Raw genomic sequence first — 19,333 nt, 5'->3', positions numbered from 1 at the left:
CAAGAAGCGACGCTCTCAAGGGCCTCCTACTGGGACGCACGCCCTCGTCAAGCCTCGCCCACTGCTCCCGGCCCGGGCCCCGCAGCATCCTGGGACATGTAGTCTTTGGAGGGGCAGCGGCTCTCCACGTCTCCTCCTCCAAGTTACCTTTAGCCCTCGGGACGTCGTGACGTTGCGTTCCTCGCGTCGTCGCCTCTTCCCTCTTCCTTTCCCTCTCCAGAAGCTCAGTCCCAGACTTCCGAGGACCTTTTACGACGTTGGGTCTGAGTCGGTCTCGGCGCCGGGTCCACTTTTCGGCAAAGTGACGTGGACGTCAACAGCAATGGCGGAAGGAGAAGAGGTCCTGCCACTGGCAACGTCGGGCGGCGACGGCTGGTGAGTGAAAACCCCGGGCTGCTTTGCACTGCCTTTCTATTCTGCCTTGTCACCACCCTGTGGGTCCCCGCGGCACCGGCAGGCGCCGGCATGGAACGGGAAGACCCGTCCTCGAAGTCCGGCGCCCTGCCCCGCCCTCTCTGCCTACTGGCTTTCCTCTGCCAGCCCAGTCCTGCCCAAGGGGCTAAGCCCGGACTCTAAGGGAGAGGTGTGTCGTCCAGCTGCTGAGTCTCAGTTCGGCCCTCCCGGTTCATCCGCCGGTTTCCAAACTGTGCTGGAGAAGGGTGGCTTCAGGGTTGGGTTTGGCCGGAATTCCTGGCCCGGGGAGTCAGAATAGGCTGGTGAGGAAAGAAGATTCGCGGATGCAGATCTCAGGCACTGGAATACCATTTGAAGAAAAGACTACTTGAAATGACCACCGCGACCTTTGCCCTGAGGGTTCAGAGGTTGAGAGATACACCCAGGGAGGATCCCTCCCACATAATTCAGACATTTTTTGTGCTAGGTTTTATTTCTCGTTTCGCGTTCCAATAGTTAACACCCTTCGTCTCTTGCACACAAGTCGTCTTTTCCCTTTCTACCACTTTCCTCACAGCTCGATTTCAGAGCTTTGGGTGCGATATAAGACACTGCTCGTGCTTTACTTAAGCCTTTGTATGCTTACCTGATTTATACTCAGGGTTGTGGGAGGATCTCGGACAATTTTTGGTAGACTTTAGTCACCCAGTGTCGTTGATCTCTGTGAAAGTCTCCTACTTTTGAATTAGTTGATCTTCACAATACACTTTTAGGGACAGCATCATAAAAAAAAAAAGTGGAACCTTTAGAGACTTGTCGAAGTTTTACAATTGTTGTAAGCGTATTGACTACCGGTATTAGATAGTTTTAGATCTGCTTGTTCATCATATATTTACAGCTCACTGGCACTCTGTCTAATTATAATCCAGGACATTTGTAGACATGGAGTTTAATTCCTCAGAAAGAAATGGAAATCTGTGAAAGGGATAGATAATATAGTAATTGAGAAGTTCAACTCTCAATTAGCAGACATTAAGCGTCACCTTAGTACATGCACTCTCCAAGGTGTAGGATGAAAATTTATGTGACCTAGATGTAGTTTCTTTTCTCGATTTGCTTATCTTGGAGTTGGGGAGCTGTAATAGGAACACTCAGTAAGAAGGTAAAATTGCTCTGGTTCTTTGGGAGTGTGAAGAAAAGTGATATGAAAGTTCAGGGAGACAGAAACCGTGTCCACTTGGAGTCATTGGGGAAAGCTTTAAGGGGCTGGAGGTGTTTGAATTAGGCCTTGAAGAATGAGTAGGATCTAGACCAGCACTGTCCAATAGAAGTGTAACGTGTACCACTTATGTAATTTAAATTTTCTAGTAGCCACATTAAAAAGAAACATGTGAAATTAATTTTAATTATCTATTTTATTTAATGAATATACCCAAAATATTATTTCAACATGTAATCATCGTTAAAAAAACAATACTGTTACGTCTTTTTTGTACCAAGCCTTAAAATTCGATGTGTATTTTACATTTATCATACATCTCTGTCTGGTTTAGCCACATTTCAAATGTTAAATAGCCACACGTGACTGGTGGCTACCGTGCAGGGTCAGATTAACAGAGCAGAAAGGTCTCTGTATGAAGTAATAGCATGAGCAAGGACATAGGCAAGAAAACTAATGATTTGTTTGGAGAGTAATGACTAGAACATCATGAAATTTGCTGTTTTGGAAGAGTGAATTTGTTGTATTATAAACTGGCTGTAATAGCTGATTGAAGGCCACAAGGGGAAGTGTTACTAGAGATAAGGTGTCTTCAAGTTCTTAGGTTAGGAGGATTGTGAGCCGGTGTCTGGTTCACAGGGGCAAGGACCATGGAGTGAATGGTTGCTAGAGGTAGTATTTGTTCTCTTCTGGCGTTTCTGTATCTTTGGTGAGGCTTCCCGTTTTTCTCTTTTTATTTTCACGAGTGGAGGAACCCTGAGTGTTCTCTGATTTTTATTCTCCCTCCATTCTCTTCTAATCTTTTTCTCTATTCACTCCACGCACTGGTCCCCTAGAAGCGAGTTTGAATAGAATCAGAAAAGATTCGGATTTGGAGCCACAAGTTCAGTGAAGCCTCTGTTCTTATAGTGCTTGTTGATTGGGTTGTTATAGAATGGAGAGGCTTTATTCTTTTTAAAAAAAAATGCTGTGACATTTTTATTGTAATTTTTTTAGATAGAAATTTTTCTGAAATGTATTATACATCTCATTGCCTAACCAAACTCATCTTAATGATTTAGGGTTATTAAGTTTACAAATGTAAGTGTATAAGAATAAAACTAGGTCCCTGTCCTCAAGGAATTTGTGGTCTAGTTAGCGGAGACACATTTAAGAACATCAATAACTGTTATACTTCTGTAACACACTGACACCTTTCAGGCCTATTTAGGCAGAAAGGGTAGATTGTTGCTGTTTAAATGGTCCCCTATAGCCATCCCTTTTTGAGATTGCTTTTTATTATTTTTTCCTGTTTTCTTTCTTTGTTGTCAGTGGTATCTCCCAGTTTGTTCCTGATCTGTGAAGGTAAGTAGCTGAACTTGTTAAATTATCTCTTCATTTGTAAAAAGGCTCAGGATGGGGCCCGAAGAGCTTAAAAGTACAAGATGTCACTTTTACTTATTTACTGTTTTTCAGTTATGTTCTAGATCAGTGTTTTTCAAAACTTAAATGTGCATTGGGGTTACCTGGAGAGCATGTTAAAATGCAGATTCTGATTCAGTAGATTTGCTTGGGACCCGAGATTCCATATTTCTGACTGACCAGCTGCTGGGTGATGGCATTTCTGGTTCATGGACCATACTCTAGTTGTCAAGGTTCTAGATGATGTATATCTCCGAATGAGTTGGTCAGAGGAATTTATCTCTCTGTATGTTATAGTGTATCACCTAATACATTATACTATATATATTACATAATTATACTATAATTTGTCTGACGATATGATTTATCATTGCTCTTTAGCTATCGAACTTCTCATGGGCAGTGCTGATTGATGGCAGGTGGCTCAGTAAATGTTTATTGTCTGAATGTGTGCATGAATGAATACAGACTTTTGTAAAATCATGTGCAGTAATATACCAAGCTGTCAATTCATATAAATTTTCTGACTCCATTGTTTTTGTGAGCTGAGTAGTTGTCTGCTGGTGTAATGCTCATTTTTTATGGAAAACCAGGGTTATCAGAAACTGCCTCAGCTCTCAAACTTTCTGAAATTGCAGCCATGTAAGCTCAGAGGGCATGGAGAAATCCTTGTAAAAATGTTTACAGTTTGAAATGATTTAAGTTTAATTAAAAAGTTAGTATGAGCTACAGGTTTGAAAATAAAAAATGTTAAATAATTACAGTCTAAAGATTGGTCATTATTCTTCTTGGTATTGAAGAAACCAGTTTTGAGATTGAGGCTTTCGTTTTCTGAGGCTTTCTTTCTGAAATAACTCCTTAAGATCTAAAGTCGTGATTAAAAAAATTTTTTTTGTTGGTGTACACATTGTACAACAACTGTTGGTATTCTGAGTTTGCTTAGTTAAAATTTTTTGTACAACTTTTCTTAAATTGTTGCTAAACTTCTATTAAAATTGTAGAAATATCAGTTCCATAAAGAAGCTTCTATTCTTGTAATTTGAAATGTGAATAGGAATTGTTTTGAGAATAATGGGGTCTTTTTCAAAGTTTTGTGCACTTTGTGAATAGTACTCTCAGTGCTTTCCGTTTCCTAAGCATTGAAATAGAGATTTAAAGTGTCACTTAGGGAGCAGGTGATTGCAATTTCAGACATGATAAAATCAATAAAGAAATACATTTAATATGAAAGAGAATGTAACCTATTGCTTAAGAAGAATATTGGTAGCTTGTAGTTCTAGGGAGACTAGATATTACCTTACAAAAAATGAAGAGAAAATGAACCTTACTGGCTGGAATTAGGAGTTTTTAAGTGACAACTGTTTGATTTTGGAAACTGTAAGTAGAGGGTAGACAAAAATTAGAAATTAAGAAGACTTATTTTGTTTATAGTATTTACATTAATGTTATTATAATTCAGATTTTATTGTTTTTAGAGGTAATTCCTAAATAATAATTCACTTTTAGGATTTTGTTCCTGTGTATGTTTTAATGTCCACAGGTAAGAGTTAGTAATTGGTTTTTGCACGCTAAAGAAATGTATTCAATTAATATATTTCTATTTATTTGTACTCACTGCTGAGAATACACGTGCATTCCCTATCTGAGTATAGTGAGGCAATTCAGGTAATTCTGGAGCACTAGTTAAGTGTACTGCGATACACAGCCAACTCATGAGTAGGTGTCTTCTGAACAGAATTGATAAAGTATGCTTGACAAATCTTTTCTGCTGCTTATGGTGAAATGTGGATTCTACTTAATAGAATAGAATGTCTATTGGTATAAACCAATAGACATACCAAAGAATGTCTTTTGGTATAAACCAAAGACAGTGCCCCCCCCCCACCCCGCCCCATGTATCAAAAAGCAAAATAGAGGCAAAGCATTCCTAATTCATTCAGCAAACATTAACTAAATACTGGTTATATTCAAGCTGCTATGTAGTGTTGTAGAAATAATTTGAAACATTTAAAACCAGAACTGTGCATTGTTCTGACATTCTTGGGCACTTCAGTTTTTCATCACTTTAGCCCTAGGAATAGATGCATGAAGATATCTTCTGAAGATACTTAAGTACTTGTGTTGTTGGAAATTACATGTTTTAGCAGAGTAGAATAGGATTATACAGCTTGAAAAGGGACAATGCTTGAAGTGACTTATTTAGATATTGAGAATTACACATGGAAAACAAATGAGTCCCATATGTTAGGTTCATAAGAGCAAACTGTTGTTTGTGGAAATGCAAGAGCAGTAAGAGCCAATTAAAAAAAAAACAAACCTATTTCCTGAAATTTAATGTATATTTGTTTTTAAGGGTCTGTATCACCTTTTGACCTGAGTTGAGAAAATGATGACTAATTATTTGTTTCACACCTTCCTTCTTCTCGAAGGTTAAAGGAGTTTTTGCTTATCTTTAAGCTGACATAGCATTTCGTAGTTGGGTGGGAATGCTGTAGCTTGTGCTTTCCTTACTTTAAAGCAGTTGTTACATAAAACTAGTTGCTATGGTGGTATTTAATAGTTTCACTAAGAAGATATAAGAAAATACTGTGTTTACGTAGAGCTTTATCCTTTGTATACTGTCTCATTTTGGCTTTTAGAACAATTCTATGAAGAAGGGAAATTATGAATTATTGTCCTTTCCTTGTTAGAGATGAGAGAACAGGCATAGGGAGGTTAGACAATAGACCCAGTGAGTGGAAAATCTGGGACTTAAACTCATGGGTCTTTAAGCCCTGGGCTCTTTCTAAAGTTGATTGCGTGTACAGAGTATAGTTCACAAATACTTTAACAGACAGCTAGAGAGAACCCAGTTAAAAATATGCTAATCCTATACTCAATCAGCCATGTGTTTTGAAACATACAATATGCAAAGTTGTGCTTTGTTGAACATATGGTGTGTATTTTCTGTGGCACTTTACAAGGCTCTAAGGATATGCATAAGCTGTGAAACACATTATTGTTATTGCATCCACAGGAAGGGACAATTCATGATTGATATGGTGGGATATGATACAGAGCATTATATACTATAACTTTATATCTCTGTGGTTTTCATAATGTGTCCTCATATCTCTTGCCAAAAATCACTTAAATAGATTCGTTTTTTATCTTAAGATATTATGGTTACAGGGACTTCCCTGGTGGAGCAGTGGTTAAGAATCCGCCTGCCAATGCAGGGGACACGGGTTCGAGCCCTGGTCCGGGATGATCCCACATGCCGCAGAGCAACTAAGCCCGTGCGCCACAACTGCTGAGCCTGCGCTCTAGAGCCTGCGTGCCCTAGAGCCTGTGCTCTGCAACAAGAGGAGCCACTGCAAGAAGAAGCCCATGCACTGCAACGAAGTGTAGCCCCCGCTCGCTGCAACTAGAGAAAGCCCGCGCGCAGCAACGAAGACCCAACCCAGCCAAAAAATAAATAAATAAAAATAAAAATTTTTAAAAAGATATTATGGTTACAAATATCATCTAGATTATATATATGTTATATATTTAAATGTATTTATGCAATAAGTTATATATTAAATATATGTAAATATAAGTAGTACAATTGTATGTATATATATCATTTATGGAAGTAAAATTATAATTTTTGATTTACTTATTTAGTTTGTGGGAGCACAGTAGTGGTATTTAATTAGAACATGTAAACGGTTACGCAGTTTTAATAACTCTCTCACCTCAGTAATTTTTTCATTGTTTTTATTCAGTGATGTTGGAGAAATAAGAAACTTGCTTTTAAAATAGGTTCCTTGTGGTTATTGTCCCTCTTTAAAGAGTTTCTGGTCTCTGTTTTGAAGTATAAAAGTGACGCATAGAAGGATGTATTCATCTCATATGGGTGTGCAGTTGAATACCAAACATTCTTGAGCTTATTTTATAGATTCCATTTAGATTTAACCACTGACATGAAAATAAATGAGAGCCTATTTTATTGAATGAGTTATCACTAACGTTGGAATTCAGGTTTAAAAAATAAATCCGTTATGTATTTCTTTGCCAAACTGTGATCTCCATTGGTAAAGTACCTTTGGAAAGAATTGCCCAAATGTTGCAAATATTGTCGCCTCATTTGCAATAATTGTTCCTTTATCTTCCAAAATGATGGTTTCAAGAAGAGGAATATTGGGGTTATTTCTTTTCTCATTACATTTTGAGTAAAGTGGAAATTTGTAATAAAAACAGGTAATTTGCTGTTTTGTGTTGACTTGTGCTGTTTTCATCCCATTCTTTCTCTGAGGCAAAAGGTATACACTATTTTCACTTTCCAGATAAACTAGTGCTTTGGTTGGGGGGTGGGGGGAAAGACCCTGATGCATTTCTTTGTGCCTTAAAAGTGCTAGAAAGTCACCTTATATGTATAGAAAAGAAGAGTGTGTTGGGGACTTTTTATTTTGAGGAATCATGGAAGAGGAAAAGTATTTAGAACACTGTCTAAAGTTAACTACTCATTAGTAGAGAGAAATTCTTCCATTTTGTAAGCCAAGTCTTACAGCAAATGCATTGCCACATTACACATATGGTAAAATTATAAGCAGCTTTTTTTTTTAATGCTTACACAAACATTGCTGAGTTTTTTCTTAGCAGAGGAAGGTATACCGTTGGTGCAATTTGATCTACGTGGATTATGGATCAAAAATAAGTTTACGAAAATTTAAAGCATCTGGTCCATTTGTACTGTAGTTAATTTTAGTAGTTTACAGAGCAGTCTGTGATCACTGTCTTCTTTGCCTATTGCACAGTGCTGAAATATTGTAGCTATCATGTTTGTTTGTCCTCTCAAGCCAAGAGGACTAGATTTAGCACCTTCTTTACTTGGCCAAGATCCTAGTTAAACACAAGTTCTGCAGAGGATTACAGTATTTGACAGGGGAATCTCCCAAAGCTGCTTTTGTGGATCTGATCCTGATACATAGTTTCACTATTTTTTTTTTCAAGCTGGTGGATGGGGTGTTTTTCCCCTTGGCATTCAACTATACATTTTGTTACAATACTGTAACAAGTGTGTCTGACTGACAAGAATCCAAATAACTTCAAGATTTCGCAATTAACAAATTGTGCTCTCATGGACTGTAAGGTGTCATGGTCATTTCCAAATGTGCCATCATACTATTTGCTGTTAGAATGCTTTGATAATTTGAAACTGGTATTTAAAAATAAGTTGCATAATACATATTATGGTCAACTCCATCCATATCTACTGTACAAGTGAATCTGTAACAAAGTTCTGCTATTTCCATTTCGGACAAATGTCACACAAAATATTCAGGAACAAAGTAAGGAGTTTTGGTTTGGTAGTAATTTGTAACAAGTGTGCTAACAATAGTAGCAAAATAAGTTCAGACAAAGCTTTGGTGCTGATGTCTCATGACCTGGGCATTAAGAAATAACCAGAAGTCTGATGGCACAAATTAAGTCATGAAACCACAACTAAACATGTGCAACTTGTCACTGTTACACAATTTGCTGGTGCTCATGACTAGATAGCTGGCTATTTTTGAGTTTTAAATAATTGATCAGAAGCTTGTGCCTGGGTATAATGTGTATACATGAGCAAGCTGGCCTGTCATTGTTTAATCTGTGTTCATCAGCAGTTTACATTCTAAACAAATTGGAATGAACTACAGCTCAAAAAGAGCCGCTCCCATCTCTGTTCAATGGGATTAGATAACAGGACCTGGGCTAAAACCTTGGAGGAGCCAGCTAGACTGTAAGCTACATGAGAGCACCGGCTTTGTTTACTGCTAGATCTTCAGTACCTCACACAGTGGCTAGCATGTAGTAGGTGCTTCAGTACATATTTATTGAAGATTTGAAAAAAGAATACTTTTGTTAGGGAGGAAAGAATTCAGAGCATGGGTTAGAGGGAGTTACAGGAGAAGTACTGCAAACTGAAGGCAGAGTGTTTTAATGAGAGAATCTGACTTTGCAGAGTATGTGAAGAAGATGAGGACCAGGAAAGATGACTAATGAATGACTCCTTGGAGCAGTTGTATTAGAGCAATGGAGGGTTTGAGTGAATGAGGAGAGACGACATGGAGGCGAGTGGAGACTACAGTTTGCAGGGAGTTGAACCGTAAAGGGAAAGAGAGAGATGACTTTGAAAGGAAGGTCACATGTAGGACCTTTTGAATAAGCAGATGTGGAAATATTGGGGGAAAGGAGAATAATCATAGGCTATATTGTTCTTTATATATTTGAATGCTAGGAATACTTCCAGTGAAGAGTTCTGAGTCCATTTTATCTCTTGGCTCTGTTTAATACAGTAGCCCCTCTGTATCCTTGAGTTCCATATACAGGAGTGTAGAACCTGTAATTCTGGAACCCAGGAATACAGAGGGCCGACTGTACTATGGCATTTTATATAAGGGATTTGAGCATCTTTGGGTTTTTGGTATCTGCAGCGGGTCCTGGAATCAATCTCCAACCGATACGGAGGGATGACTATAATACTGCTAGCAGTCAGAGGTTTGAACAATATCCTTTGCAGTAGAAATAACACATTTAAGATGTTTACACAGCAGGTGTTGGGCTTTTATTGATTTCCCCTGTAATGCGGCTTTTGTATATTTTTCTTTTAATCACATAATAATGTATCTTAGATCCTGACCACTTTAAGACACAAAATTAATTTTTTAAAAAATTGGTAATTTTCTCTAGTTTCTCTGTACTCTGCATTTAAGCTTAGGTTATTATGTATATTCTAGGTCCTAAGTGGTCTTTTTGAATTACTATAATCTTTGATTTTTAAAAATAATTACAGGAAAGGATTGGATTTTAAAGAATTTTGAAAACTAATGAAGTTGACTTAGCTTACTTGGTAGACTGAGAAGCTTGATGAATTAAAACGATTTGTTTCCAACCCAGAAAACATTCTGTCTTAAGTGTTTTAGCAATTTATCTCAGTATGCTTTTGGGTGACAAGAGTCTTATTTTGAAGTTGAATAGGCTATGGGAAGTCATACAGGCCATCTAATAAGTTGTTGGGAATGATTGCTAATTGCTTAATTCTAGGGCTACTTCATTATTTCATATGTATGCTTTCTATTAAAAAAAACTTATTGAGTGCTTACTTTGTCTTTAAAGATTTAATCTTGACTAAATGAAGTTACTTAGTATTCCTACACACGTGTTTTCGCTTGTCTTCTAATTTTAGTTTTTTCCACATTTTACTATTGTCTCATTTGTGCCTCAGGATTTGTGTCACGTGTACCCAGCAGTGGTTCATGTGAACAGCAACTCACTGTCTGACACACTTCTTTTTGGGGAAACAGTGAATCTTCAGTGCTTGTGGAGTCTTGTATGGAGACCGTCCTGAAAAAGAAAGTTGGAAAGGACAAATTCAGGCAAGGTGTAGTCATTAAGATAGAATGAAAGAGGAGTGGGAGTGATAGTCTAGTAGAACAGAAGAGAATTCATGTGCTGTATAAATACTCTCCACCTCTTTTGGTTGGATGGTATCTGATACTATCCCTGTTTTATTTACAGGTGAAGAAACTGAGTTTGTATCTTAGGTCACACAGCTGTTAAAAGTGTATAGAATCTGATGTCATGTTTTCTGATTTTAAATTTTATATTATTTTCTCTGTAACACATTGTTTCTAAGCCTTTATATTCTTAATTCTTGATGCTTATGCTATTGAGCTGCCATGGCAACTGTTTAGGAGTCTGTTCCTTTCCCACACCAGTAGTTAGCAAGTAGTATCAATTTGAGAAGTTAAAGAGGCAAGGCAAGCTGTTATCCCCTTAACAACGCTAAGGTGTGGCTTGGACCCTTCATAGTGATAGGCTTCCTTCATTGAAATAGTAAATGAGGGTTGACACAAAAGCTTCCTCTTAAAGCCCTACATTAAAGAGTCTGTAAACTTTTTCTAATGAAGTTACTTTTCTGTAACATTTTTATTGAGATGTAATTTATGAATCATAAAAATACATCCATTTAAAGTGTACAGTTCACTGGTTTTAGTATATTTCCAGAGTTAAGCAGTCATCACCATGATCTAAGTTTAGAGTGTTTTCATTACCCCCAAAGAAACCCCATGCCCATTAGCATCCATCTTATTCCCCTGTCACCCCAGGTCCTAATGATCTACTTTCTATCTCTATACATTTGCCTATTTTGGACATTTCATGTGAATGAAATCATATAGTATGTGGCCTTTGTGTCTGGTTTCTTTCACTGGGAATAATTTTCAAGGTTCACGCATGTTGCATGTTATCAACACTTCATTCCTTTCTATTGCTTAGTATTCCAGTGTATGAATACACATTTTATTTATTCATCAGATGATGGACATTTGGATTGTTCTACTTTTTTGGCTATTATGAATAATATAGTACTGTTATAAATATTCTTTAGAAGTTTTTTGTTGTTGCCTTTTTCAATGTGATAAGACATAATAACATAAAATTTGCCATTTTAACATGTACAATTAAGTGACATTAAATACATTCACAGTGTTGTGCAACCATCACCACTGTCTATTTCCAGAATTTTTCATCATCCCAAACAGAAACTCTCTACCTAATAAACAATAGCTCCCCATTGCCCCCTACCTCCAGCCTCTGGTCTAGTTTTCGTCTCTATGAATTTACCTATTTTAGGTACCTCATATAAGTGGAATCATACACTGTTTGCCCTTTTGTGACTTTTTTTTCCCCACTTAGCATTTGTCTTCAGAGTTCATTCATGTTGTAGCATGTGTCAGAATTGCCTTCCTTTTTAAGGCTAACATTCCATTGTATATATATATATGTACCACATTTTGTTTATCCGTTCATACATCAATGAATACTTGGATTGTTTCCACTTTTTTGGCTGTTGTGACTAATACTGCTGTGAACATGGATGTACAAATACCTGTTTGAATCCTTGCTTTCAGTTCTTTTGGGTATATACCCTGAAGTGGAATTGCTAGGTAATATGGTAATTCTGTGTTTAACTTTTTAAAGAACTGCCAAACTTTTCCACAGTTGGCTGTACCATTTTTCATTTCCACTAGCTAGCAATGCACAAGAACTCTAATTTCTCCATATTTTTGCCCCCTCCCCCCCTCTTTTTTTGATACTAGCCATCCTAATGGATGTGTTGTATAGTATCTCATTGTGGTTTATGTACAAGTTTTTGTGTGGTGTATGTATTGTATTCTCTCCTGTGTATGTATACCTAGGAGTAGAACTGCTGTGTCATATTGCAACTTTAACATTTTGAGGATCTGTCAAACCAATTTCAAAAGTAGCTGAACCATTTTACATTCCTACCAGCAATGTATGAAGGTTCCAGTTTCTATTATGACTTTTTGGTATTAGCCATCTTTGTGAGTGTGAAGTGGCATCTCCTTGTGGGTTTTCTTTTTTCTCATTGTGGTTTTGATTTGAGTTTCCCTAATGGCTAATGATGATGTGTGTCTTTTTATGTACTTATTGGCTATTTGTGTATCTTTTTTTTTTAAAAGAAACATGAGTAGTTTTTATTTATTCATTCATTCATTCATTCACTTAGGCTGCGTTAGGTTTTTGTTGCTGCGTGTGGGCTTTCTCTAGCTGCAGCGAGCAGGGGCTACTCTTCGTTATGGTGCCCGGGCTTCTCATTGCAGTGGCTTCTCTTGTTGTGGAGCACGGGCTCTAGGCACAAGGGCTTCAGTAGTTGTGGCACGCAGGCTCAGTAGTTGTGGCTCGTGGGCTCCAGAGCACAGGCTTAGTAGTTGTGGTGCACGGGCTTTGTTGCTCCGCGGCATGTGGGATCTTCCCAGACCAGAGATTGAACCTGTGACCCCGCATTGGCAGGCGGATTCTTAACCACTGCGCCACCAGGGAAGTCCCTGTGTATCTTTTTTTTGGAGAAAGGAGAGTCGTCAGATGCCTTGGAAAGGTCAAATTAAGGTAAAGATTTGATTATTAGGAAGGAGCATAGGGAGAGTTGTCCCTCTGGAGTTGTGGGTGTCAGAGAAGGAGGAGGAATGATTGGGTGCATAAGAGGAGGAGTTGAGTGGAAGATGAGGGAGAAGTGGTGACATATGTTGTCAAGAATACTTTCAGAAAGCTTTGCTGGGAAAGGAACAACCAAGAGTTTGGTTACCTACATGAAAGGAAAGTTTGGAGGAGTTTTTGTGGTTGTCATTATTGATGTTTCTAATAGCAATACTTGAGTATATGGCTCAGAGGAAAGAGCCAGTGGAGAAAGAGAAGTGGAAGATAGGAGAGAGGGGGATAATTGGTGGAACATGGCTCTAGAGGAGTTGGGGTGGGGCGGGGTGGGGGAGGGAGGGATGAGGGAGATAAGACCCAGGTGAAGTTATCAGTCTTGGACTAGAGAAAGGATACCTAGACATCTGTGCATATAGGGAAGAAGGAAATGATGTCTGGGATAATAAGTTACTTATGTTTGATTTTGGAGAGTGGCTGAGATCAAAGGGAAGAGAAGCCTGCTGTCCTATATTTTCTCTTTGGAGTCAGAAGTAATGTCACTTGAGGTAAAGTGGCTGGGTAGGGAGTCTGAAGAAAGTGGTAAATAGAAGATTTTCAGGTAGCCTTGATGCCTAGAAGAAATAGATGGTGGTGAATCTATGATAGCATCATGAAGTTGTCTTAATTTCTTTTCCCATGAAGTCCTCAGTGAGCAGAGTATAGGAACGAAGAAGGCAGAACTGGTTAGATTATCCCAATGTTAGGAGTTTGCAGCTTTCTGAATGTGGCAGGAAGACAAAGGAGTGAAGTTCAGGGTATTAAGAATGTGCTTGAAGTCTTAGGCCATGGAATTAATACTGAGGACATAAAGTGAAGCCACATGAAAGTTCTTATAGCAAATCTGTGCCACCCTTCCACCCTCTACTTTTTTTTTTTTTTTTTTTTTGTGGTATGCGGGCCTCCCTCTGCTGTGGCGTCTCCCGTTGCGGAGCACAGGCTCCGGACGCGCAGGCCCAGCGGCCACGGCTCACGGGCCCAGCCGCTCCGCGGCACGCGGGATCCTCCCAGACCGGGGCGCGAACCCGGCTCCCCTGCATCGGCAGGCGGACGCGCAACCATTGCGCCACCAGGGAAGCCCCCACCCTCTACTTTTAACTCCTTACACAGGAAGCATGGGCAGGACATCCCTTCTCCAAAATTAATTTTCTTCCATGCTCAAAAATAGAAACAAATAATTTTACATCTTTTAACTTCCTTCCAAGTTTATCATATATTTAAACTTTTAGAAAAGCTTGTTGTCAGTATGGGTTGCACTTGTTAATTTTTTTTTACACTTTCAGTATGAGAGAACTAAAATAAATTAATATATGTATGTTACATATGCCACATTGTTTTCTTCTTACTGATTGTTTTTTCTTACTGATTATGTGAAATAGTCTTTCTTAAGTAGTAGATACTTAATACTTTAAGCAAGGACATGTATGTTTGAGGTGAGAATTATTATCATCTTTTTTCTCCTTGCAAATATTTGTGCATTTCCAGGATACAGATAATAATCCCCCCTAAAACAAAACAAAACAAAACAAATTAAAATTCCCCTGTAAGTAAACCACTAGAAATAAACATTTTTTTATATCCTTCCCCATGTGTATGGGAAAGATTGGGTGGGGAGTGGGGATAATGTACTTTTTCTTTTAAACATGTGTGCTTGGATGTTAATTTTATTTTTTTTTTTTAGTTATTTCTGAGATATACATTTTAAAGTAATAACTAGAATTATGACTTACAACATTATACCTTCTACTCCACCATCTTGGTTCCTCCCTGGATGTTAATTTTAAAACTCTTTTTTCTTAAAATCTTAATACATGTCCTTAATATCATAAACATTTTCCATGTTATTAATTGTTTTTTAGCATTTTAAACTGTTGCTTAGTATTCTATCTGCTGATTTAAATCAATTCCTCATTTTAGCACAATTTACATTATGTGTAGTTTTTCATAGTTAAAATAAGCACTGCTTTGAACATGCCTGTAGCTGACTCACTTTACTCATTCTTAATTATTGCTTGGTGAAAGGTATATATGTTAAAAAGGAATCCATAAATGTTATTTAAATTATTCAAAAAGTACATACAAATATAATATGTATTATAAGTATACTCAGGCTGTACTGACTGATGCTATGTGAGAAGTGAAAGTTTCCTTCCTATTTCAGCTCCCTGAAGTACCCACCTTTCACGATTTTGTTTTTTGTTCAAATGGATACTATCATAATTCTAAATAATATTTGATGCCTGCATTACTTAACTTTTAACATTAAAGAATATTGATTATTGAATAATTCTTGAGGGAATTTGTGCTAAGGATAAGTGGGAAAAGATTAACGCAGGGAAAATTTAGAAAGTACATAAATACCAAGCAGTAGGGGGACAGCCAAATCAACTACTCAGCCATTAAAAATGTCATTTTTTAAGAGTATTGAATGACTCAGAGAAATGTGTATGTTATTTTTGAAAAATATAAATAAGTGAATCCTGCAGAGCATAAAATTATACATTCAGTATAGGGACTTACCTCGTAGTCCAGCGGGTAAGACTCCAAACTCCCAATGCAGGGGGCTCGGGTTCGATCCCTGGTCGGGGAACTAGATCCCTCACACATGCTGCAACTAAGAAGTCCGCATGCCGCAACTAAAGATCCTGCATGCCACAACTAAGACCTGGCGCAGCCGTAATAGATAAATAAACAAATATTTTAAAAAATATGCTTATTAAAAATATACATAGATTCAATATAACAGTTTTTATGTGTATATATGTTTCTGTACACACACACATACACTTACACACATACATATATATGAAGAACTGAAAAGTTATTTACGGAATGCTAATCTTATGGTAATAGAATTGTGGTTGTTTCTTATTTTTTTTTTTTAATTTTAATTGGAATATGGTTGATTTACAATGTTTTGTTAGTTTCAGGTGTACAGCAAAGTGAATCAGTTATGCACATGCATATATCACTCATTTTTAGATTCTTTTCCCATATAGGCCATTACAGAGTATTGAGTGGAGTTCCCTGTGCTATACAGTAGGTCCTTTTTAGTTATCTATTTTATATATAGTAGTGTGTATATGTTAATCCCAATCTCCCAATTTATCCCTCCCCCCCAGCTTGTGGTTGGTTTTTAAATTTTTTTTATACATTGACCAAATTCTCTAAAATGACTTTTAAAAATGGGATAATATCATTAAAATAAAGTAATATAAAGATAGTGTATTGATTTTTGTTTGACTGTTTTACCAAAAAAGGCCACAATAGAAAATATAAGTGCCATATAGACCAGTTAGCTGTTCAGAATTAGAAAAGCCGTTTTAGAGCCACATACTTCTCAACAAGCCTTACTCCTTCACTTATAAATACTGGTCAGAAGGAGTGTCGTTCCTATGAAAATGACTAAACAAAAATCTCACCAAGATAGTAAAGAAAGCAGAAAATTTATCCTCAGAAGCATTTTCACATTTTAAAGAGAGGCAGTATTTTAATGCATTTATTTACTTGGTTTAACTTAAACTTAAAAATAAATTATTTGAGTATGTGATCCCTAAATTATTTTGAAATTCCATGTAAAGAAATCCCATAGTAACATGCTATCCCAAGTTCTTTATTAATAATAACACCATTAACTTTATAATGATGAAATATATTTGTAAGAATCTTAAGATCCCTTACATATTTTTAGTTATCTTTTTATTTATTTATTTATTTTTTGCGGTACAGGGGCCTGTCACTGTTGTGGCCGCTTCCGTTACGGAGCACAGGCTCCGGACGTGCAGGCTCAGCGGCCATGGCTCACGGGCCCAGCTGCTCCGCGGCATGTGGGATCCTCCCAGACCGGGGCACGAACCCGTGTCCCCTGCATCGGCAGGCGGACTCTCAACCACTGCGCCACCAGGGAAGCCCTATCTTTTTTTGTAATATAATTTAAAGACAAGAAAATGCACCAATTTTAAGGGTACAGGTTGATGAGTTTTACCCAGCGTGTACAATCATGTAGCCAGCACTGCACTTCCATCACCCCAAAAAGTTCCCTGTACTGCTTCGTAGTCAGTCCCCTTTTCCTACCCCCGGCCCTGGAAACCACTAATCTGTTTCTATCCCTATAGTTCAGCCTTTTGTAAAATTTCAGTTAAATGGAACCATTCAGTATATACTAGTCTTTTGTTTTAGCTTTTTTCACTAAAAACATAATGCTTTTGAGATTCATCCATGTTGTTACATATAGTTTTTGCCTTTGAAATTCTGAGTAGTATTCCATTTTATACTACAATTTGTTTTTCCAATGATCAGTGTGATGGGCATATGTATTTTTCCATTTGGGGGCTGTTATAAACAAAATTGCTATGAATATTCATATATAAGTCTTTGTGTGAATATATGCTTTTGTTTTTCTTAGGTAAGTATCTAGAAGTTGAATGGCTGGGTTGAATGGAAAAAATTATGTTTAACTTTATAAGAAACTGCTGAACTGGATACCAAGTTCAGTTCCATTTTTCATGCCCACCAACTATGTATGAGAGTTGCAGTTTTGCCCTACAATAAATAACATTTGGTACTGTTAGTCTTTCAGTTTTTCTGGTGGGAATGTAGTGCTATCTCATTATGGGTTTGATTTTTTTTTTTTTTTTTTTTTGTGGTACGCGGGCCTCTCATTGTTGTGGCCTCTCCCGTTGCGGAGCACAGAGCACAGGCTCCGGTCGCGCAGGCTCAGCAGCCATGGCTCACGAGCCCAGCCGCTCCGCGGCATGTGGGATCCTCCCAGACCGGGGCACGAACCCGTGTCCCCTGCATCGGCAGGCGGACTCTTAACCGCTACGTCACCAGGGAAGCCCTATGGGTTTGACTTTTATTTTACTTTACTAATGACTAATGATGTTGAGCTTCTTTTCATGTACTTGTTTGCCATTCATATGTCTTCTTTTGTGAAGTGGCTGTTCAATTACTTGCCCACTTTTTGTTAATCAGGCTTTTGTCTTACTATTAATGTTACTGAAAGTGGGAGTGTGGCTGCTCACTGCTGTGAAGCCAATAAAGAGGCATGGTGGAAAGGAAGGTTTGTTTTATTTTGGGGGCCAGCAGAAGGGGGGTGGGGGGTGGACTCCTGCCCATAGGCCAACTCCCACCCACTGAGCTTTTATAGGTGAAAAGAAGGGACTACCTGCATAAACAGCATAGTCAGCTCTGACAGTCACCTTGAAATTGGACATGTGGTGGTCTGATCAGCGTCATCTTGTTTGTTTTAAGTACAGTTAATCTTCAGTTCCAGGGTTGGTTTGTTCCCATTTCTTTGAGGCCAGCTCTCAGAATTGTGGCAGCTTATGTCGTGGCTGCAGTCTGGTCGTCAAGTAGTTAACTTCTTTCACCTGGTGGGGGTTTTAGTATCTATAAGACAGCTCACAGGATATGGCTCAGAATACTATCTGTAGCCCTTAAAGAGGAACTAAAGGTCCTTGACTATGCTTAATGACTAAACTATTATTATTTAGTTTGTTGGACTGTTTTCCTTTGTTTCTGCATTTTCTCACTTCTCTGATTAAACTTATTCTTTGGCTGAAGTTTTCCCACACACAAAAGGCTGGCTGAGGACATGGGGGCAAGGACCATAAGGTCCTGCTCCGTTTCATTAAGTTATAAGCATTTGGTGTATTTTTTGGACACAGTCCTTTATCAGAAATTTTACATTTTTTTCTCTCAGTCTGTGGCATGTCCTTTCCTTGTTTTTCTTTTCAAGAGAAGTTTCTAATTTTAATGAAATCTAATTCATCAGTTTTTCCTTTTATGGATCATTCTTTTGGTACATATCTAAGAACTCCTTTGTAACCAAGGTTACAAAGATTTTCTCCTATGTTTTTCTTTCTAAAAGTTTTATAGTGTTGTTCTTGCTTTCAGATCTAAGACCTGAATCATGCCTGCCTCTTGTCTGTGCTTATTTGAGATCCTTTCTCACTCTTCCCATTTGGTTCTTTTATTCCTTTTCTGCCTGTTTCTGGCTTTGCACACCTTCTGATCAGAATATATCCTGTTGCCTTTTCTGGGGACTCTGAGTTCCAGTCCTGTCCCATTTCTTCTTGGAGGTCAAAATACATTGGAAATCCCCTTTGATTTTGTTACGATAAGAAAAAGTCAATTTTTATTTTTCAATTTTTTTTTTTTTTCTTCGGTACGCGGGCCTCTCACCTTTGTGGCCTCTCCCGTTGCGGAGCACAGGCTCCAGACGCGCAGGCTCAGCGGCCATGGCTCACGGGCCCAGCCGCTCCGCGGCATGTGGGATCTTCCCGCACCGGGGCACGAACCTGAGTCCCCTGCATC

At 38.2% G+C, this 19,333-nt stretch overlaps 1 protein-coding gene across 2 annotated transcripts in view; it reads left to right on the top strand.

Moving 5' to 3' along the window:
* Nucleotides 1–226: 226 nt before the first annotated feature.
* Nucleotides 227–19,333, top strand: part of TBC1D23 (TBC1 domain family member 23) — a 65,523-nt gene continuing 46,416 nt past the window's right edge. For both annotated transcript variants that reach the window (XM_055085896.1, XM_007129014.4), the window contains exon 1: nt 227–375. In XM_055085896.1, coding sequence (XP_054941871.1) covers nt 323–375 — 53 coding nt within the window. In that variant the 5' untranslated portion in view covers nt 227–322. The remainder of the gene's footprint in view (nt 376–19,333) is intronic.

The sequence above is a fragment of the Physeter macrocephalus genome, chromosome 1 (assembly GCF_002837175.3).
Source record: "Physeter macrocephalus isolate SW-GA chromosome 1, ASM283717v5, whole genome shotgun sequence".
Lineage (NCBI taxonomy): Eukaryota > Metazoa > Chordata > Mammalia > Artiodactyla > Physeteridae > Physeter > Physeter macrocephalus.
This window is presented reverse-complemented; position numbering and strand designations above follow the sequence as displayed.